Raw genomic sequence first — 22,785 nt, 5'->3', positions numbered from 1 at the left:
GATTCAAGCCTACGGCTCACCGCAAAAATTCAGTCGAGGTCTTACATATATACTCGCTCAAATGAATTGTTGATCACTCTGGTTTCTCTTCATAACCACGAATAAATCTTTCGCCTTTTACTAAAGATGTTTCCGTGGAGAGGAACAATATTGAGTATTTACTCATTTTTTCTAACCCTGTATTACACAGGGTAACAAAAGCATAACATATGAAATGGATCTCCTTTGATAACTTTTAAGTCTCATTTAATTGCTCAAAAACAACAATGAAAAATATTCAAAGTGATAAAAAACATTGTTAGACCCTCTTTCTGATGTAGCTGAATATTTTGACCGATATCAACGTGGAATAAAACATTTTTTCTAACCCTATATAATACTTGGTAACAAAAACATAAAAAAGAATTTCGTAACCTTTTAGCTTCATTACCTAGCTCAAACAGCTTATTGAATAATAGAAATAAAGTATACAATTAAGCCTGAAAAATGTCGAGACTCATTTTCTGATGCAGCTGAATATTCTGACCGAATTCAACCTGAAACAGGAATTTTGAATCTGCTGAAGAATAACATCTCTGAGATCAAAATAATATCTGAGCGATGGTTGATAGAATCTCAATGAAGATACGTTCCTTTTCTACTAGGCATCTGAAAGCAACATATTTTCTTTCGAAGATGATGAATGAGAAATATATCGGTGATCACCAAAGTGTATTTCAATATTGCGTTTCCTTAGTGTTAAAAAACACATCTTTCATCCTTTGACTACATATGAAATACGTTGATGAAACGTTTTCCGTCTTTGTAAAAGGTTAATATGATAATAAAATAAGAGTTTATTCTTATATCTATATAATGTTTTGAGATGTATGAATATTCTATTTGCCCCAATTATCAAAATACATTGTCGTCTGGTTTGAATATTTGACTAGAATAGAAAATGAGAGCACAAAACTGTGATTCAAGCCTACGGCTCACCGCAAAAATGGATCTTGCATATATACTCCTTTGATCACTCTTTTAAACCACGTCTCATTTAATTGCTCAAAAACAATCAATGAAAAACTATTCAACCCTGATAAAAAAAAGCATTTTTAGGACTCTCTTTTAAGTCTCTGATGCAGCTGAATATTTGACCGATATTTCAACCTGGAATGAAACATTTTTCTAACCCTATATAATACTTGGTAACAAAAACACATAAAAGAGAATTTCGTAACCTTTTAGCTTCATTACCTAGCTCAAACAGCTTATTGAATGATAGAAATAAATTATACAATTAAGCCTGAAAAATGTCAAGACTCATTTTCTGATGCAGCTGAATATTCTGACCAAATTCAACCTGAAACAGGAATTTTGAATCTGCTGAAGAATAACATCTCTGAGATCAAAATAATATCTGAGCGATGGTTGATAGAATCTCAATGAAGATACGTTCCTTTTCTACTAGGCATTGGAAAGCAACATATTTTCTTTCGAAGATGATGAATGAGAAATATCTCGGTGATCACCAAAGTGTAATTCAATATTGCGTTTCCTTAGTGTTAAAATACACATTTTTTCAACCTTTGACTACATATGAAATACGTTGATTGAAACGTTTTCCCGTCTTTGTAAAAGGTTAATATGATATTAAAATTAGAGTATTCTTATATCTATATAATGTTTTGAGATGTATGAATGTTCTATTTGCCCCAATTATCAAAATACATTGTCGTCTGGTTTGAATATTTGACTAGAGATAGAAAATGAGAGCACAAAACTGTGATTCATAGACCTACCGCTCACCGCAAAAATTCAGTCGAGGTCTTATATATATACTCGCTCAAATAAATTGTTGATCACTCTGGTTTCTCTTCATAACCACGAATAAATCTTTCGCCTTTTACTAAAGATTTCCGTGGAGAGGAACAATATTGAGTATTTACTCATTTTTCTAACCCTGTATTACATAGGGTAACAAAAGCCATAACATATGAAATGGATCTCCTTTGATAACTTTTAAGTCTCATTTAATTGCTCAAAAACATCAATGAAAAATATTCAAAGTGATAAAAAACATTGTTAGATTCTCTTTCTGATGTAGCTGAATATTTTGACCGGTATCAACCTGGAAAAAAAACATTTTTCTAACCCTATATAATACTTGGTAACAAAAACATAAAAGAAGAATTTCGTAACCTTTTAGCTTCATTACCTAGCTCAAACAGCTTATTGAATAATAGAAATAAAGTATACAATTAAGCCTGAAAAATGTCGAGACTCATTTTCTGATGCAGCTTAATATTCTGACCGAATTCAACCTGAAACAGGAATTTTGAATCTGCTGAAGAATAACATCTCTGAGATCAAAATAATATCTGAGCGATGGTTGATAGAATCTCAATGAAGATACGTTCCTTTTCTACTAGGCATCTGAAAGCAACATATTTTCTTTCGAAGATGATGAATGAGAAATATATCGGTGATCACCAAAGTGTATTTCAATATTGCGTTTCCTTAGTGTTAAAAAACCCCAACAACTTTCAACCTTTGACTACATATGAAATACGTTGATGAAACGTTTTCCGTCTTTGTAAAAGGTTAATATGATAATAAAATTAGAGTATTCTTATATCTATATAATGTTTTGAGATGTATGAATATTCTATTTGCCCCAATTATCAAAATACATTGTCGTCTGGTTTGAATATTTGACTAGGATAGAAAATGAGAGCACAAAACTGTAATTCATGCCTACCGCTCACCGCAAAAATTCAGTCGAGGTCTTATATATATACTCGCTCAAATAAATTGTTGATCACTCTGGTTTCTCTTCATAACCACGAATAAATCTTTCGCCTTTTACTAAAGATTTCCGTGGAGAGGAACAATATTGAGTATTTACTCATTTTTCTAACCCTGTATTACACAGGGTAACAAAAGCATAACATATGAAATGGATCTCCTTTGATAACTTTTAAGTCTCATTCAATTGCTCAAAAACAACAATGAAAATATTCAAAGTGATAAAAAACATTTTTAGACTCTCTTTCTGATGCAGCTGAATATTTTGACCGATATCAACCTGGAATGAAACATTTTTCTAACCCTATATAATACTTGGTAACAAAAACATAAAAGGAGAATTTCGTAACCTTTTAGCTTCATTACCTAGCTCAAACAGCTTATTGAATAATAGAAATAAAGTATACAATTAAGCCTGAAAAATGTCGAGACTCATTTTCTGATGCAGCTGAATATTCTGACCGAATTCAACCTGAAACAGGAATTTTGAATCTGCTGAAGAATAACATCTCTGAGATCAAAATAATATCTGAGCGATGGTTGATAGAATCTCAATGAAGATACGTTCCTTTTCTACTAGGCATCTGAAAGCAACATATTTTCTTTCGAAGATGATGAATGAGAAATATATCGGTGATCACCAAAGTGTAATTTCAATATTGCGTTTCCTTAGTGTTAAAATACACATTTTTCAACCTTTGACTACATATGAAATACGTTGATGAAACGTTTCCCGTCTTTGTAAAAGGTTAATATGATAATAAAATTAGAGTATTCTTATATCTATATAATGTTTTGAGATGTATGAATGTTCTATTTGCCCCAATTATCAAAATACATTGTCGTCTGGTTTGAATATTTGACTAGGATAGAAAATGAGAGCACAAAACTGTGATTCATGCCTACCGCTCACCGCAAAAATTCAGTCGAGGTCTTATATATATACTACGCTCAAATAAATTGTTGATCACTCTGGTTTCTCTTCATAACCACGAATAAATCTTTCGCCTTTTACTAAAGATTTCCGTGGAGAGGAACAATATTGAGTATTTACTCATTTTTCTAACCCTGTATTACACAGGGTAACAAAAGCATAACATATGAAATGGATCTCCTTTGATAACTTTTAAGTCTCATTTAATTGCTCAAAAACATCAATGAAAAATATTCAAAGTGATAAAAAACATTGTTAGATTCTCTTTCTGATGTAGCTGAATATTTTGACCGATATCAACCTGGAAAAAAACATTTTTCTAACCCTATATAATACTTGGTAACAAAAACATAAAAGAAGAATTTCGTAACCTTTTAGCTTCATTACCTAGCTCAAACAGCTTATTGAATAATAGAAATAAAGTATACAATTAAGCCTGAAAAATGTCAAGACTCATTTTCTGATGCAGCTGAATATTCTGACCGAATTCAACCTGAAACAGGAATTTTGAATCTGCTGAAGAATAACATCTCTGAGATCAAAATAATATCTGAGCGATGGTTGATAGAATCTCAATGAAGATACGTTCCTTTTCTACTAGGCATCTGAAAGCAACATATTTTCTTTCGAAGATGATGAATGAGAAATATATCGGTGATCACCAAAGTGTATTTCAATATTGCGTTTCCTTAGTGTTAAAAAACCCAACAACTTTCATCCTTTGACTACATATGAAATACGTTGATGAAACGTTTTCCGTCTTTGTAAAAGGTTAATATGATAATAAAATTAGAGTATTCTTATATCTATATAATGTTTTGAGATGTATGAATATTCTATTTGCCCCAATTATCAAAATACATTGTCGTCTGGTTTGAATATTTGACTAGGATAGAAAATGAGAGCACAAAACTGTAATTCATGCCTACCGCTCACCGTAAAAATTCAGTCGAGGTCTTATATATATACTCGCTCAAATAAATTGTTGATCACTCTGGTTTCTCTTCATAACCACGAATAAATCTTTCGCCTTTTACTAAAGATTTCCGTGGAGAGGAACAATATTGAGTATTTACTCATTTTTCTAACCCTGTATTACACAGGGTAACAAAAGCATAACATATGAAATGGATCTCCTTTGATAACTTTTAAGTCTCATTTAATTGCTCAAAAACAACAATGAAAAATATTCAAAGTGATAAAAAACATTGTTAGATTCTCTTTCTGATGTAGCTGAATATTTTGACCGGTATCAACCTGGAAAAAAAAACATTTTTCTAACCCTATATAATACTTGGTAACAAAAACATAAAAGAAGAATTTCGTAACCTTTTAGCTTCATTACCTAGCTCAAACAGCTTATTGAATAATAGAAATAAAGTATACAATTAAGCCTGAAAAATGTCGAGACTCATTTTCTGATGCAGCTGAATATTCTGACCGAATTCAACCTGAAACAGGAATTTTGAATCTGCTGAAGAATAACATCTCTGAGATCAAAATAATATCTGAGCGATGGTTGATAGAATCTCAATGAAGATACGTTCCTTTTCTACTAGGCATCTGAAAGCAACATATTTTCTTTCGAAGATGATGAATGAGAAATATATCGGTGATCACCAAAGTGTATTTCAATATTGCGTTTCCTTAGTGTTAAAAAACCCAACAACTTTCATCCTTTGACTACATATGAAATACGTTGATGAAACGTTTTCCGTCTTTGTAAAAGGTTAATATGATAATAAAATAACATTATTCTTATATCTATATAATGTTTTGAGATGTATGAATATTCTATTTGCCCCAATTATCAAAATACATTGTCGTCTGGTTTGAATATTTGACTAGGATAGAAAATGAGAGCACAAAACTGTGATTCAAGCGTACCGCTCACCGCAAAAATTCAGTCGCGGTCTTATTTATATATAGTTATATACTCGCTCAAATAAATTGTTGATCATTCTGGTTTCTCTTCATAACCACGAATAAATCTTTCGCCTTTTACTAAAGATTTCCTTGGAGAGGAACAATATTGAGTATTTACTCATTTTTCTAACCCTGTATTACACAGGGTAACAAATGCATAACACATGTAAATGGACCTAATGGATCTCATTTGATAACCCTTCAGTTTCATTTAATTGCTCAAAATCAACTATGAAAAACTATTCAAAGTGATTAAAAACAATGCCTGATTCTTTTTCCTGATGCAGGTGGATATTCTGACCGAAATTAACATGAAACAGAAATTTTGAATCTGCTGAACATTAACATCTCCGGTCCGATCCGAGATCGAAATAATATCGGAGCGATGGACAATGATAGAATATCAATGATGATAGATTCCTTCTACTAGGTGTCTTGAAGCAAGATACTTTCTTTAGATGAGGAATGAGAAATATATCGGTGTTAACAAAAGTCTATTTCGATATTGCGTTTCCTTAGTGTTAAATAAACCAAAACTTTCAACATTTTACTTTATAAGAAATACGTTGATGAAACGTTTCCCGTCTTTGTAAAAGGTTAATATGATAACAAGATAAGATTATTCTTATATCTATATAATGTCTTGAGATGTATACATATTCTCCTTGTCCCAATTATCAAAATGCATTGTCTTCTGGTTTGAATATTTGACCAGGTTAGAAAATGAGAGCACGAAAATGTGATTCAGTCTATGTCTTTTATATATACTCGATCAAATAAAGTGTTGATCACTCTGGTTTCTCTTCATAACCACGAATAAATATTTCGCCTTTTACTAAAGATTTCCGTGGAGAGGAACAATATTGAGTATTTACTCATTTTTCTAACCCTGTATTACACAGGGTAACAAATGCATAACATATGAAATGGATCTCCTTTGATAACTTTTAAGTCTCATTTAATTGCTCAAAAACAACTATGAAAACATATTTCAAGTGATCAAAAACATTTTTAGACTCTTTCCTGATGCAGCTGAATATTTTGACCGATATCAACCTGAAATAAAAACATTTTTCTAACCCTATATTACAAAGGGTAACAAAACATAAAAGAAGGATTTCGTAACCCTTTAGCTTAATTCATTAGCTCATTACTTAGCTCATTACTTAGCTCATTACTTAGCTCATTACTTAGCTCATTACTTAGCTCATTACTTAGCTCATTACTTAGCTCAAAAAGCTTTTTGAATAATAGAAACAAGTATTACAAATTAAACCTGAAAACTATCAAGACTCTTTTCCTGATGCAGCTGGATATTCTGACCGACATCAACCTGAAACAAAAACATTTAATACGTCTGAATAACCTCATTCTCTGGGACCTAATGTCATTGGAGCGATCGTTATTGGTGAGATCCTAATGCAGACCCATTCTATTTCTGGAGTTTTTCAAAGGAATGCATTTTCTATTGAAATATGCTAATTGAAAATATGTCAATGTTAACCAAAGTGTATTGCAATATCGTTATCGCTTAGTGTTAAATTGTTTAATAAACTTTTAACCTTTTACTACATATGATATACATTATTCTTATTTTTCTTACCTGTATTGCACAGGTAACAAAACATAACTGGTTAAAAGCATAACACATAAAAATGGATCTCCTTTGATAAGCCTTCATTCCGATTTCATTACTCAAAAACATATAAAGGGATTAACCATAATGTCAGACTATTTTCCTGTTCGGCTGAATAGTTTGACCCATACCAACCGGAAACAAAAATTGTGGAGTGAAGTTGTTTTCCTGAATTTTACATTATTGATGTTCAGATGAATCTAAGAAGTTACATATAAGCATGAAAAATATCACTAGTTTAATAAGAGGCTAATTCCTACCTTTTATAACCTATACGTTTAACTTTCTCTGTATTAACTATTGTTTCGGATTTAAAAGAAAATAGAATAGAAAATCTTCATTATATCACGAATAATGATCGTTTCCCTTTCATGACGAGTCCGTTCATTCTTTCTGTTAATCATATCGGTTTATTATCATCATTTCATTAAATTTTATACCATAATAATATTAAAACTTGTATTAAACTCAGTAATTCCTTCTGTAGTACAACATACTAGTATAAACAAATATAACCTTGATCTGACTTGAGATTTTAATCAAAAAGCGTCCTTCTATAACGTATGTGAATTAATTGGGCCAGGAGCGTACGGGTCTCATGGTTACCCCAGGCCCGTCTCTAGTACTGTATGTACTTTATATAGGTAGTATGGGTGATCATAAATATAAAAAAAAAAAAAAAATTTGAACACATAAAATGATTCAGTTAGGATAAACAAAACGGACAGAAAATTCCTGTAGACGATAAATTAAATCAGAACAGTAAACAGGATTTTATTTATTTATTCTCATTTTTTGCCCCCTGCAAACAGGACGTTAGAATTGTACCTGTTGTCTCTCTTATATCATCCTGAAAGGCGACTAAATTTAAGAGTTTGGGACAACGCGAATATATCACAGTCTCCTAAACCGTGCACCAGGCTTTTATATAGAATGGTATATTGTTAAAAGGACGTCAATATGATAACTAAACCAAACCAAGTATGAATACATGTCTCTATCATTCCGAGTTGTCCGATGTACTGGAGGAGCTAGAGCTGAAACTTGGAAGTGCAAATTATCTTCTTTTGGATATAATATCTTGATTATTTACTTTGACACTTTTCATTTTCTTGTCTTAATCCTTTTCTTGATTTATCATTTCTTCACTTCTTTTTTCGCCTGACAGTAATGCTAGTACGGATATCAACAGACGATTCCTTATCCGCATCCCCCGTTATTGGTAATAACGTTACACCTTAGCTAGATGAGCATGGCTGCAAATATAATGTTAATTAAGTGCAGTATGATGACATTGTGATTGTACTAGAGGCATTTGCCATCCTTTATTTCTTCATTTGATTGTTTGTAAAAAAATCATTGTATTAAAAATATTTTTTTAAACCAACAGTAGCCGGGAAAATTCATGTGTATTCGTGAGACGAGACTGCGATACTGCCAGATGGGTTGTAATTTCGCGAGACGATACAGCGACGCCGTGAGGCGAGTCACGATGCTGCGAGACGAAATCACGATACCGTGAAACAAGATCACATACATGTACCGGAATATTGATAATTTCCATATACATGTTTATATCTTTTAACTTAATCTAATGTAATGTTGCTGGTTGTAATTACGTAGACTCACCACGCATTGTCGTGATCTGGACTCGCGTAACCGTGGTATCGCGGTATCATGATCGCGTAACATCAAGATCCATTGAATGAGCCACTTAAGACATGTTTGGAAAAAAACCATCCACTTTTCCTTGTTTCTTCATCAGTTACTGTATCGTCTATCTTCATCAAACGTCCATTTTTTCTCGAATTATTGTATTAGTTTCTGTTGTGACTGGCTTTCGTAGAAGATGCGGACGTCTTCTTGCAAAATTTGCTCTAAAATTTCGTTATAAAGTAACAGCCTAGATGAACATGACAGGAACGCAGCATTAGTAAGGTTTTCATTTTTCTGAATTTGGTTGTGGGCAGTTTGTATGCGATTTATAACATTAGAATGAACATCTTGGTATCTTCGACAGCATGTTTCAGATATAGCACTATAAAATGGACAAGCGTTTCATTAAACAAGAAAACAACACAAACATACCGCAGTCTCCCAAAACACCAATCTTGCACTTCATATATACAACACTCCGCATACAATGGATGCCGTCCTTACATAACCGCGACTGCTAATTTAATCAAACAAACAAACCGTTCGTCTACAAAAGTGTTAATGTAAATTAACAAACATTATATTTTTTTTAATTCCTCATGTCAGTTGATACTAAGTAATTACTAAAATAATTGTAGTGTCGGAATGAAAATCAAAGGTCCACCACGTGCGCGAGACCAGCAACGGACATATTTGTTGTCATATTGATTCATGTAATTAATACACAGGTTTGTCAATTCTTCAGATATTCATAAATTTTATTAATTAATCATTGCTCTGATTGGTAGTTTATACTCAAAACGGCAAAATGTTATCTAAATATCAATGAAATTCTGTTTCCAAAGCGTTTTAAGGCCTGGTCCCACTGGAACCCTGGAAGGTTTAGGCATAACTTGGGCACAAAAATGGATTATATTTAGCCTGACGTAAAACACTTACCAGTGTGAATCTTGGTTTTGTTCAAAACAATAAATAAACCTTTCGCTTTTATTTAAATTATTTCTGTGTAGAGGAATGATTAGAAATATTTACTAACTCTGTAGTAGTAAGGAGCAGATTTAATTTTTTAAATGAAATTATCATTTCCCTTTATTGGACATGCTCTTATCGCATCAAGAACCGAAATTTAGTTTTAGCAAAGCCATTAAATTTTGCCTGAGGGCACTTCAGTCAAGATATCTAGAAAATCGATAGGCCTTCATTTTAAGATGTTTCAGACAATATTGTCGATCTTATCAATTCAAGGCTCATGCAAAATATATTCTAATTTACACTTAGATGATGTATACCAAAATCCTTTCTCCTTTTTTTCCTATCGAAGATTTCCTCTATTTTACGTAGCTTTTTTGGAACAAGAGCTATAGAATGTATACAATTTCCTGATGAGATATTGCTGATCGAATTCGGTAAAAATCATGGCTTTTCTTCAGAAGAAGGGGTACAACTTCAATTCGCCACCGCCCCTTATGCAACAGGAGAGGGGCGATGATATGAGACAGTCACACGTTTTATTTCAAATAAGTGGATCTACTAATGTATTTCACTCTTGTCTAAATTTAAAAACACACATCACATACTAATAAACTCAATATTTTATTCGGTGTGCATTAAAAATGCTAATTACTACAAGCAGCGTTTTCCAGACTTTGTTGTATTGTATGCAGAAGGTCAAAGTTTGTTACAGTCAAGGGATGATGGTTAGAGGCAATGGTGGACAGTTCGTTTGTATCTAGCTTATCACCAATGCCAATAGCAAACACGTTGTCCACTGTCTTTTTGAGAGCGGTAGCCTCGTGTGCAGTAGCTGTTGGATCTGCGGATTGTCCGTCGGTAATCACTATCACAATATGAGTAGCATTTTGACGTCCACCATGTGCCGGAAGGAAACTGTTTTCTCGTACGAATTTCAGAGCCAATGACGTATTGGTTCCGGCTCCCATGTATTGGAGGTTTTGGATGGCGTGGAGAACATCGGGTCGGTGCTTGTAGGTATTCAGGTAAAAGTCGTTCCTGATGGCAGATGAAAACGTCACAGTACTGAACTGGACATTGTTTGGACCTATTTCAAATCGTTTTGCGAAGTTGTATACAAAATTAATTTGCTTTGTAAAGTTTTCCTGTTTTTCACTTTCGGAAGAATCCAGGACAAAAACGATGTCAGCAGGTTTGTCACCGCATTCTGCAAAGAGTGATAGAATACTGAGTTAACGGCAGTACATTTTTGTTTTGTTAAAATATCGGTATGGCCAGAAGTTATATAGTCATCCCTGTGTTATGTATGTTATTTTATTCTTCGTTTTATAGTGTTTGGGCAGTTCATTATTATTAACTCTGTCAATACATTTGACGAACATGTAAGAGGCAAATGCAAAACATGAATAGCTGAGAATGGGGATGCGGCATTAAGAAATGGAATTGTCTACTTAAAGAATGAAGAAGAGGAATAAGAAGGAGAAGGAGAGAAAGACGAGGAGACGTTACTTAATACTACCTGGTTTGACGGTTGTGGTAGTGGTGGGGGTCGTTGTAACTGTAGTTGGTGTGGTGGTGGGAAGAGCTGCAAAGAAAATAAATACTATTAGTTTACGATAAGAATCGCTAAATATCATTGTTATATGACAGATAGTAATATGACAGATACCTTGAGAATATCCAAATAGCTTTAGTGAAACGTTATCATCAATTTGAATAAAGCAAAACCTTAAATTAAATCTAATATAATAAGAAGTCGTTATAATGTGTCTTACGTGTAGTAGTGGGAGGAGGGATACGATCTGGAAAATTAATCATATTAGTTTAGCCATCACATTATTATAAACAGTTTTCAATGGATTTTAAAACAATAAGCTAACTAATTATACCACATATGGGTAATTCTGTTTTTAAATCTTGATTTTGATTTATATAACGAAAACGATTACGATAACAGCTTCCTCATAGAAGATATAGTAGACATTTAAAGAGTGACTACCATTATAATCACACGCAAAATTATAAAAAATACAATGTAGCTCTTGAAAAATTGACAATTATTTTTAAAAAAAACCGCGTTAAATGGTTTCGTGGATTTACAAAGTCTCCGGATTCAAAATGGTACACTTACGTTCACAAATCTCTTTGACGATGCGACCTTTGAGATTTTGTAAGTCATGGAAGTTTCCAGCTTGGAAGACATGCTGATGATCATCTGTAGCGATAACTTCGAGTTCTGCGGTGTCCACGGAATGGCCGATGCCAATAGCGAAAACCTCATCCACGTGCCTTTTTAGAGAATGGGCAGCCGATTCTGTATTCGTGGGCTCATTGGATCTACCGTCAGTAAGGACTATCACAAAACGTTTGGCTCCGTTACGTGGGCCATAGTGGTGATGAGTCGGACGAAAGATGTTTCGTTCCACGGTATGCAGTCCGAGATCAGTTCGTGTCTCTCCATCTTTGTAGGCGACATGCTGGACAGCTTGGAGAAGTGAGGGTTTTTGCGTGTATTGTTGTAAGAAAATCTCGGCCCTGGAGGACGTAGAGAATGTTGCCAATCCGACCTGTGTGTCGGTTAGGGAAATGTCGAATTCGTTTATAACTGAAGATACAAACTGTTTCTGTAACTGGAAGTTAGCACTGCCTTCACTTCCAGAAGAATCTAGTAGAAACACGAGATCGGCTGGCTGATCTCCACATACTGAAAAATAATAAAAATTTTCATCCTAATTTCTTAATGCTTATTTACATTTCTATTTGACACCTTAACCTTAATACATTTGTATACCTAATCTCGATAGAGGGCAAATGAAAAGACGAATAGCTATGGATATTAGATCATTAGATTGGAGTTTATATGAATTCATATAGTGAAAGTCTTGATTTATGTTTTCATTCTATGCCAAATGGTAATGTGCACAATGATTGTTTTGATAATTTCTCTCGGTATTCAAGTTTGATTCTACTGATAATTTCTTTTTTACACGAAGCTAAATTTCATCGCACATTTGGCACATCCTACCTGTACAGGTGGTATCCGTCAGTTCCTTCTCCAGCACGTTGAGCAGGTCAAAGTTACTGACGGTGAATACATGTTTGGCGTCCGATGCTATGGCAAGTAGTTCGGCCTTATCCACAGCGCTCCCTATTCCTAAGGCTATGACCGTCACATTGGGCTGGTGTTTCAGACTGTTAGCATTAGCAACTGTCATCTGTGGTTCGTTTGATCGTCCGTCCGTCATCACCACAACGTACTTCTGTACTCCTGGCCGTCCACCATTTTGTACTAGAAAGGTAAAAAAAATGATATAGTTGAAGAATTGAATTGGTTATACTATTTTAGGTTTTTATTTTAATAATAGATATCTCGAAAATATATATTCCATTAGTGCAGTATATTACATGTTCACTATCCCACATGTTTGATTGAAGAATTCAATCTACTTGCTCCCTCGCCACATACCCACCAACTCACTTAACTATGACCTTTGATAACATTCTATATCAGTGCATCCGAATGCTTTTAAAACTTTGTTTGAACTCCTTATGGTTAAGGCCGTGTTAAAACTTAGCTTACAATAAAGCTTTACGTAAACTATATTAGCCTTGTCTTGATTCATTTTAAGTAAATAATATAATACCGTATCTAGAATATAAAAATTATCACTAAAATGTGGCTTGATTACCTTTTGTCTCTTCGACATCTCTGATTCTAGATTCCTAAAATTCAAACTAGAGGGAGAAATCCAGTAAGTACATAAAACTTTGCAAACCGGTCTTTGCCTATTCAAACTAGAGGGAGAAATCCTGTAAGTACATAAAACTTTGCAAACCGGTCTTTGCCTATTTCGGATCTCTCTCTATATTCTAGCATAATTAAATGGAATTTTCTATCTTAACTTATAGAAACATTTTGTCTCTGCGACATCTCTGATTCTCGATTCCTAAAATTCAACTAGAGGGAGAAATCCTGTAAGTACATAAAACTTTCCAAATCGGTCTTTGCCTACTTCGGATCTTTCTATATTCTAGCATAATTAAATGGAATTTTCTATCTTAACTGATAGAAAAGCAATTAAAACCTGTATAATCCAGAAACATGGCTATACCGGCCAGATATGCTGGTACCGGTGACATCCGGTTTTAACAAGTCACACGGTATTGTAATTCGGTTGAGAAAATCTTTTCAATAGATAAGGGTCTGGTGGCCAGACAATACCATACCTGCTATGCTATGTGACTTGGCATAGTTGAGTGCTAAATGTGTTGCGGTTTCACCATTGAGGTAGTGTATTTTGTTGATAGCACTTTGGAGTTCCTGCTGATTCTGGTTTTCGTTCAGATCGAAGTCACCTCGCACTCCGGTGGAGAAAGTGATGGAGGCGAACTGAGTGTTGTTTGGACCGATGGTGAAGCGAGAAGTGAAGTTCCTCATGAAATCCACTTGTTTATTGAAGTTGGCGCTTGTTTCACTACCAGAGGAATCCAACAGGAAGACGAAATCGGCAGGGAGCAAACCACACTCTGTGCGATGTAGAAATAGAATGTTGGTAATAACTAAGGACAACGGTAATATATAAGTATGTTCTATCGCATAACATTATGTACTTGTTTTAGGCCAGTTGAATGTTAGTGCAAATGCGAAAAAATGTTAATTATTAATTCAGCACGGATATAAATTAGTAATTAGTTGGTTCAATACCAGATATACCCTTTTAAAGAATAGCGTCATGCATGAATTAACGCTTCAAAGGCAGTGAGAAAAAGTACGATTACAATATAAGAAAAAGCAAACTATTTAATAATTGCTAATTCATTTAAAACAAAATTCAAATGATACCAAGTGCTACATAACAGTAACTAACGCCCTACCTGCAGGGTTCAAACGGTAACTATCACAATGCCTCCAAAATAATAAAAAAACATAGCTCCTAACAGTAGTCATTGACTCTTCAGTGTATGCAGTTATATAATCAATGGTATTGTGTGGTGTCTATACTGATATCGAATAGGATCCAACAGGGTAGAATACGTTTTGTAGTACTAAACATATCATATTTGTAAATATATATTCAGAATATGTCTTCAGTGTGATTTAAATTAATGTATTCTTCGAAAATGTTAACGACGAAAGTCATGATAACGTGCCATGACCTGAAATCAGTCACGTTTTCTAAAAGGTATTTTTTATATTAGTTATAACTAATATTTTATAAACACTTATGTCTCCCGAGTGTCTTACAATGACGATGATAAATGTGAGGCTTACCTATGGACGATACTGAGTAAACCGTGTTGATTTGAGCCCCAATGGCGAGGAGAAGGACGAGACACAACATGGTGGTGCCGACGGACAGATCTCGGAACACTGACGGCCGAGAACGGACTCAGTCGTCATATATCTCCTCACCTTTGACACGTACGTGGCCTTCTCCAATGATAAGTTGTCGGCGATAGTGTTCAAATATAAGTTCTACGTTAAACGTATTGTATACTACTGTAAAACCACTTTATGTTTGCGTATACTATGTTTAACGCCGTCTATATCTATTTGCGATGGAAGATTCATAGTGATATTTATACATTTATATATATAAAAAAAATCTTTTGTTTTTAAAATAAATCTCACGTTTTGATTTCCCGTATCTTTTTTCATAACAATATATATACATTCCGAGTGTTTCGTCACTATATGAATAAACCAACTGACCAAAACAAACATTTGCCTATGAAAACACTATGAATACAACGATTCTCGTGCCTCGATCAGCTGATTTCAAACATCACGGCAGTTTCATATCAATAAGAAAAAGTCCCCCACAATAATTTGATGCATAAAGTTTTAATGTGTTGTTTCTTGATATAGAATCAACTAAGTTTTACTATAATAAATCAATCAAATCTTATTTTAACTGTATGTCTTGTTTATCGTTTGCCATTTGCAAACAAAAAGTTGAAAGAAAGGCGGAAGCTTGAAAACGCGACGTTATGGAACGACATTGTCATACAGCTGTTCCATTGATCTCGTTTCTTGTTGTATATGGTTGTTATAGTTTTAAATATAATAACCTTTCAATAATTTTTATTTTCATGAATTATTTTTATGTAAATATATGGATTAAATGTATTTTTCTAATTTCCATAGCGGCTATGAACAGAAAAAGCGATCTACATATCTTAACGCTCCACGGGAATAATCGGATAAGAAGATAACTTCTGCTATTCATAGCCGCTATGAAAATTAGAGAAATAGATTCAATACCTATATGAAAAACAAATCCGAAAATGACGCGAAAACCCGACGTGTTATCGTGACGTCACAATAGAAAATTTGACGTTGTGTATTGACTTGGACAAATAATTCCTTGTAAAATCAATAGAACCATACGTGTAAATGTATCATGTTTTATCATGTAGTCTGGAAAATTAATTATAAGAATTTATGTAACTAATTTCAAATTTCGTCTGGTTATGAAATAAAAAAAACAAAACAAACAATTCTTACATAGCCCGATGAAATAAAAAAAAATACTGACATCAATGCTTAAATATATATACGTATCTGTTGCAACATAACGCTAACATTTGTATCTCTCTAAGACAAAGTGGTTTGAAGTAAATAAAGTTGTTCATGCCATTGCATGTCATTTTAAACATATTTCATGTGTTGCTTTCCATTCTTTTCAAGACTGCGTTCTGTATGTTTTCGACCCACATATTACCGATTTTTTTTACAATTTTAGTTTTGCAACTTATGTAGTGCAGTCTTTATCAGTTGACTTCAATGTTTAGTAAATGTAGTTGATGCCATTAGGTGCATTATATGCTACAATACACTGTGTACAGCTTTGTCTATGCCCCGTCAACATGGCGAAGGTGTCAAAATGTAGGAGCTAAATACACCGGATCAAAGGTAGAAGTCATGATAAGAAAAATAACTTCAATAGTTAACATTTCAAGTGGAATTATTTCCGTATCCTACAATTATAAACATGGCATCACTATCGTAGACTGGTTCAAAGCATAGTTTGGACATGATCAAAGGTAGAAGTCATGATAAGAAAAATAACTTCAATAGTTAACATTTCAAGTGGAATTATTTCCGTATCCTACAATTATAAACATGGCATCACTATCGTAGACTGGTTCAAAGCATAGTTTGGACATGAGCAAACAAAATCAATTAATTTTAGAAATAACTATGTACATGTTCTTTCAATATAATCGACGGAACGTTATTCACTATTTTAGACGGAGCCTATATGTCAAAAGGCATTTATCGACAGTTTATATGCATACATTTATTATCTACGTCGGAAACAAACATTGACCATTGTACGTTTATGTGGCAGCAACCATTGGAACTGTAGTATGAAATTGCATCTTAGCTCTGACTCCCATGGGTCCCTTAAATCCCTATTAGACATAAAGTTTTACAAGGGTTATCATCATTAAAATCGGTTTCTTCATTTTGTCAATTGTGATTATTCTATTCTTATATTTTTTATTTCTATTTGTCATAATTCCTTATATTTACAGTCGGTGGTGAATTGATAGTATAAACCCCGTTGATTTCAACCAAAGGCTGCTCAACTTTATTTCTCGATAGATTGAGTATTGATGGTCCAAATCAGAAACTTTTGGTGTTTTTAGTACCGAACTTACGTTCGATGAACATGTACATATATCAAAATAGGTTTGAACGCATATACATGTACGTGTGTAAATACAAATGTAGAAAAGTGACATTGTTTATGTTACTACCGTACCGCTTTGAGCAACACTTCTGTGCGTATGATAAATAAACAATGTTGAACGATATACTGTTTTGCACATTCCGATGACGTTGCAATTTTTACATGTTGTGTGTCGTTGAGTGTGTGTTGTTCGCTACAACATGTAACATCTTTTGTTGTACGCAAATGGATAAGATATGTCAGGACAACATCAGTCTTTCAGTTGCGTAAGTTTAACCAAAACGACCTAGCACGATAATGCATTTTTAGTAACCTCGGGGACAGACAAGTCCTGTACGTTATCTACTGTGAATCGGCGAGAGTAGGCCTTACATACACAATGTACGTTTGGGTGTTTCGAAATATCAATGAAACGGAATCCTTCAATTGTAGCTTTACAATACTTGTAATAGATATCTCTAATATTTATTGAAGTGTTTGAAACAACAACATAAACACATAAGCTAACATTTTGAGAGCGGTAAACGTTTACAGTAGTGGACCTACCTGTGTTTGTACATGTTCCTCGAAACGACGTCCGATACATTTGAAAATCTCCAAAATCCGGAAATAATGACATGGAACTATGTAAACATCCGTGTATTCAAGTAATTTCAAACGTGAACTGATTAAGTAGAACTCAAGTGATCACAAAATTGCAGAAACTCTCTGTTTGTCACACCTCCTTGACACAGGCGGTTTGAATCGGACGCCGCGTCTCACAACTACGTTAAAAATCCTGCCACGTTATGAATTGTGTAAGCGTGTGTAATCATACGAAGTAAAAGATTAAAACCAAACGACATTGCACCATGGTGTTTTTAACAACAGATAAATAAAACGATTTATAGTATTCCAGATATATGCTTCATCAGACGGAACGCATTTTATTTGTATGTTCATTGATAAATTGGCGAAATTTCCGCCACTTCGAGTGGCTGTTCCAAATGCCTGTCGGAACCAAACGGTATAATTCAATTTTAGTCTTATAAATGCCACAAACACTATTAAGGGTAAATTTTGAGCTATGAAAATAATAGTTAAGACTGTAAATATAAGGATTAAAGTCTCTTTCTGGTGGTTCTATCGAAGGATAACTTCGGGATTTCACGCCATTCTCAGTCATTCGCGAATCCATTCCAAATATCGACACCCTACACAACTTTATCCTTCGATAGAACCACCAGAAAGAGACTTTAATCCTTAATGATTTGAGCTTAAAACAAAACGGTAATCCAAGTATACATGTATGCTTATCATTTTGCTGTAATATCATCTAAAATTAAATATAGAGAGGCAGCATGGGAGAAATATCTTTAAGTCCCATAATTAATAGTGATAACACAATATTTAACCTGTTTGTTTATTTATTTATCATTGTTTGCAATAAAACACACACAACACATGAAAACCAACTCACTATTTTATTTACATGATCCTAGTTACTACATTTTCACAGCTTCTACCTTTGGTTCGATGTAATTAGCTCCTACTTTTTGACATGTTGTACATGGACAACACTGTACACAATGTATTATAGCGTTTAATTCACCTAATGATGTCAACTCAGTCTGTTAAACATTGGGCCGCACATGCCCTCCACCTCTGGGTCGCGAGTTCGAATCCTATGTGGGGCAGTTGTCAGGTACTGACTGCTGGTCGGTGGTTTTTCTCCGGGTACTCTGGCTTTCCTACACCAACAAACCTGACACGTCCTTAAATGGCCCTGGCTGTTAATAGGACGTTAAACTAATCAAACCAAAACTGTTAAACATTGATTGGAATATAATAATGTTTGTTTGGCAGATTTTCCATTTAAAAAAATATATATATGTACTTGTTTTGATTTTCTATCAATCAATTCTCTTTTTGGCCTCAAGTTTCACTATACCACAAGGCTACATCCAGCACGTTCGGCACAACATTCCGGAAAAAATGTTATAGAGCAAATATTTATTTGAGAGGACCACGAAATCACTTCGTATCAAAAGATGGTTCGTCATAAGCAAATTCGTCACATCTTTCGACATATTAATTAACTTGGTAATATAGGCCAGGCGATGAATTTTTGTCTCCATGAGAGGTTGGACAAAAATATTAACAAAGGTTTCTCACCTGGAATTGATAGGGTGCATGTACCTCTTGTCATATAGACAAATCCACCCGAACCCCTCAATGGCAAAACCTAGTCTTTGAATAAAATTCAAAACAGACGCTATTATTGCATACAAATGATCTGTTACAGCTACCATTGAATTATGCCCACAAACGAAATTAACAAAACCCAGGTACATTTTGTAGTACTATGACAGAGAACCTGTAAGATACCTTTATAAAATTCAAAAAGCCCCATGGACCTGCGCTAGGGATAATTTTATGTTGCCCTCCCGGGGTATACACCAGGGTTCCCTTTTTTCGTCCGAAATTCTGTCTCAATTGATATTTACTTAAGTTCCACAAGGAAAAGTAAACTCAACGCAACGGACAAAAGATTATCCTATACCAATAAATGTCACCATGACCTAGGTCAGATGACCTAAAAAGGCTTTAAACGGCTTCAAACGACTTTACAGTTGTTACTTAACGATTTCTTGTCCTAAAATTAGTTAGATTTGACATCTCATCTATATTTCATGGCCAAAAAGTTCCAATAACATGCATATGTTAATATTGAACGTATAGTTAAGGCGGATATTTGGGAAGATTCGGATGGACATTTTTGGAGTTTGGTGTACCTTTACTGAACCCCAAAACAGTAAATACACCTTCGTTAACATTTTTGTCCAACCTAAGTTGCTCATTGTCTGACCTAATAAGCATATCTGTCTTAAGAAATTTTACTGTATTTATTACCAACGTCGGTAACAAACATTGGCCTTTGTATGTGTATGTGACAGTATAAATGAAAGCGGTATTATTTTTACTTATTTATTTATCATTGTTTGCAATACAGTATGCACGGTACAGAAAAACCAACTCACTATTTTATTTACATCAACTGGATGCTAATTACTACAAGCAGCGTTTTCCAGACTTTGTTGTATTGTATGCAGAAGGTCAAAGTTTGTCACGGTCAAGGGATGATGGTCAGATGCAATAGTGGACAGTTCGTTTGTATCTAGCTTATCACCAATGCCAATAGCAAATACTTTGTCCACTGTCCTTTTGAGAACAGCAGCCTCGTGTGCAGTAGCTGTTGGATCTGCGGATTGTCCGTCAGTAATCACTATCACTATATGAGTAGCATTTTGACGCCCACCATGTGCCGGAAGGAAGCTGTTTTCTCGAACGAATTTCAGAGCCAACGACGTGTTGGTTCCGGCTCCCATGTATTGGAGGTTTTGGATGGCGTGGAGAACTTCGCGTCGGCGATTGTAGGTATTTAGGTAAAAGTCGTTCCTGATGGCAGATGAAAACGTCACAGTACTGAACTGGACATTCTTTGGACCTATTTCAAATTGTTTTGCGAAGTTGTATACAAAATTAATTTGCTTTGTAAAGTTCTCCTCTTTTTCACTTTCGGAAGAATCCAGGACAAAAACGATGTCAGCGGGTTTGTCACCGCATTCTGCAAAGATTGATAGAATACTGAGTTAACGGCAGTGCATTTTTGTTTTGTTAAAATGTCGGTATGGCTAGAGGTAATATGGTCATCCCTGTGTTATCTATATTTTTTTATTCTTCGTATCATAGTGTTGGGGCAGTTCATTATTATCAAATTCTGTCGAGTAAAACATTAGATACATACGTTCGTACATTTGACGAAAATGCGAGGGGAAAATGCAAAAAAATGAATAGCTGAGAACGGGGATCCGGCATTAAGAACGGAAATGTTCTATTTAGAGAAAGACTAAGAGGAATAAGGAGGAGGAGAGGAGGACGAGGGGACGTTACTCAATACTACCTGGTTTGACGGTTGTGGTAGTGGTGGGAGTCGTTGTAACTGTAGTTGGTGTGGTGGTGGGAAGAGCTGTAAAGAAAATAAATACTATTATTTTACGATAAGAATCGCTAAATATCATTGTTATATCACAGATTGTTCTATGACAGATACATTGAGAATATCCAATTAGCTTTAGTGAAACGTTATCATCAACTTGATCGAAGCAAAAATTAAATCTAATATAATGTAATAAGAAGTCGTTAAAATGTTTCTTACGTGTAGTAGTGGGAGGAGGGATACGATCTGGAAAATTAATCATATTAGTTTAGTCATCTCATCTATTATAAATAGTTTTCAATGGATTTTAAAACAATAAGCTAAAAAATATACCACCTATGGGTAATTCTGTTTTTAAATCATAATTTTGATTTATATAACGAAAACGATGACGAATAACAGCTTCCTCATAGAAGATATAGTAGACATTTAAAGAGTGACTACCATTATAATCACTCAAAATATTATAACAAATACAATTTTGCTCTTGAAAAATCGACAATTATATTTAAAAAACGCATTAAATGGTTTCATGGATTTACAAAGTCCCCGGATTCAAAATGGTTCACTTACGTTCACAAATCTTTTTGACGATGCGACCTTTGAGATTTTGTAAGTCATGGAAGTTTCCAGCTTGGAAGACATGCTGATGATCATCTGTAGCGATAACTTTGAGTTCTGCGGCGTCCACGGAATGACCGATGCCAATAGCGAAAACCTCATCCACGTGCCTTTTTAGAGAATGGGCAGCCGCTTCTGTATACGTGGGCTCATTGGATCTACCGTCAGTAAGGACTATCACAAAGCGTTTGGCTCCGTGACGTGGACCATAGTGGTGATGATTCGCATGAAAGATGGTTTGTTCCACTTTATGTAGTCCGAGATCAGTTCGTGTCTCTCCATCTTTGTAGGCGACATGCTGGACAGCTTGAATAAGTGAGGGTTTTTGCGTGTATTGTTGTAAGAGAATCTCAGCCCTGGAAGACGTAGAGAATGTTGCCAATCCGACCTGTGTGTCGGTTGGGGAAATGTCGAATTCGTTTATAACTGAAGATACAAACTGTTTCTGTAACTGGAAGTTAGCGCTTCCTTCACTTCCAGAAGAATCTAGGAGAAACACGAGATCGGCTGGCTGATCTCCACATACTGAAAAATGATTAAATTTTCATACTAATTTCTTCATACTTCATTCCAT

General features: G+C 34.5%; 1 protein-coding gene and 7 non-coding genes across 8 annotated transcripts in view; 7 read left to right on the top strand and 1 right to left on the bottom strand.

Moving 5' to 3' along the window:
- The first annotated feature begins 73 nt into the window (after window positions 1-73).
- Window positions 74-194, top strand: LOC138313105 (U5 spliceosomal RNA). The gene has a single exon (XR_011207132.1). It is a non-coding gene; the product is annotated as a U5 spliceosomal RNA (small nuclear RNA).
- Window positions 195-1,841: 1,647 nt separating this feature from the next.
- LOC138313102 (U5 spliceosomal RNA) lies at window positions 1,842-1,958 on the top strand. Its single transcript, XR_011207129.1, has one exon. It is a non-coding gene; the product is annotated as a U5 spliceosomal RNA (small nuclear RNA).
- An 842-nt stretch (window positions 1,959-2,800) lies between these two features.
- Window positions 2,801-2,917, top strand: LOC138313110 (U5 spliceosomal RNA). Its single transcript, XR_011207137.1, has one exon. It is a non-coding gene; the product is annotated as a U5 spliceosomal RNA (small nuclear RNA).
- An 837-nt stretch (window positions 2,918-3,754) lies between these two features.
- Window positions 3,755-3,871, top strand: LOC138313109 (U5 spliceosomal RNA). The gene has a single exon (XR_011207136.1). It is a non-coding gene; the product is annotated as a U5 spliceosomal RNA (small nuclear RNA).
- An 839-nt stretch (window positions 3,872-4,710) lies between these two features.
- LOC138313108 (U5 spliceosomal RNA) lies at window positions 4,711-4,827 on the top strand. The gene has a single exon (XR_011207135.1). It is a non-coding gene; the product is annotated as a U5 spliceosomal RNA (small nuclear RNA).
- An 851-nt stretch (window positions 4,828-5,678) lies between these two features.
- LOC138313106 (U5 spliceosomal RNA) lies at window positions 5,679-5,795 on the top strand. Its single transcript, XR_011207133.1, has one exon. It is a non-coding gene; the product is annotated as a U5 spliceosomal RNA (small nuclear RNA).
- Window positions 5,796-6,435: 640 nt separating this feature from the next.
- LOC138313104 (U5 spliceosomal RNA) lies at window positions 6,436-6,552 on the top strand. The gene has a single exon (XR_011207131.1). It is a non-coding gene; the product is annotated as a U5 spliceosomal RNA (small nuclear RNA).
- A 3,967-nt stretch (window positions 6,553-10,519) lies between these two features.
- LOC138313098 (collagen alpha-3(VI) chain-like) overlaps window positions 10,520-22,785 on the bottom strand; it is a 31,162-nt gene continuing 18,896 nt past the window's right edge. Inside the window, exons 9-19 of the mRNA XM_069253745.1 lie at window positions 22,164-22,736; window positions 21,810-21,836; window positions 21,555-21,620; window positions 20,657-21,218; window positions 14,787-14,806; window positions 14,139-14,438; window positions 12,937-13,200; window positions 12,043-12,615; window positions 11,687-11,713; window positions 11,431-11,496; window positions 10,520-11,118 (exon numbers count right to left, since the gene is read on the bottom strand). Coding sequence (XP_069109846.1) covers window positions 10,556-11,118; window positions 11,431-11,496; window positions 11,687-11,713; window positions 12,043-12,615; window positions 12,937-13,200; window positions 14,139-14,438; window positions 14,787-14,806; window positions 20,657-21,218; window positions 21,555-21,620; window positions 21,810-21,836; window positions 22,164-22,736 — 3,041 coding nt within the window. The 3' untranslated portion in view covers window positions 10,520-10,555. The remainder of the gene's footprint in view (window positions 11,119-11,430; window positions 11,497-11,686; window positions 11,714-12,042; window positions 12,616-12,936; window positions 13,201-14,138; window positions 14,439-14,786; window positions 14,807-20,656; window positions 21,219-21,554; window positions 21,621-21,809; window positions 21,837-22,163; window positions 22,737-22,785) is intronic.

This window comes from Argopecten irradians, unplaced genomic scaffold (genome assembly GCF_041381155.1).
Source record: "Argopecten irradians isolate NY unplaced genomic scaffold, Ai_NY scaffold_0599, whole genome shotgun sequence".
Lineage (NCBI taxonomy): Eukaryota > Metazoa > Mollusca > Bivalvia > Pectinida > Pectinidae > Argopecten > Argopecten irradians.
This window is presented reverse-complemented; position numbering and strand designations above follow the sequence as displayed.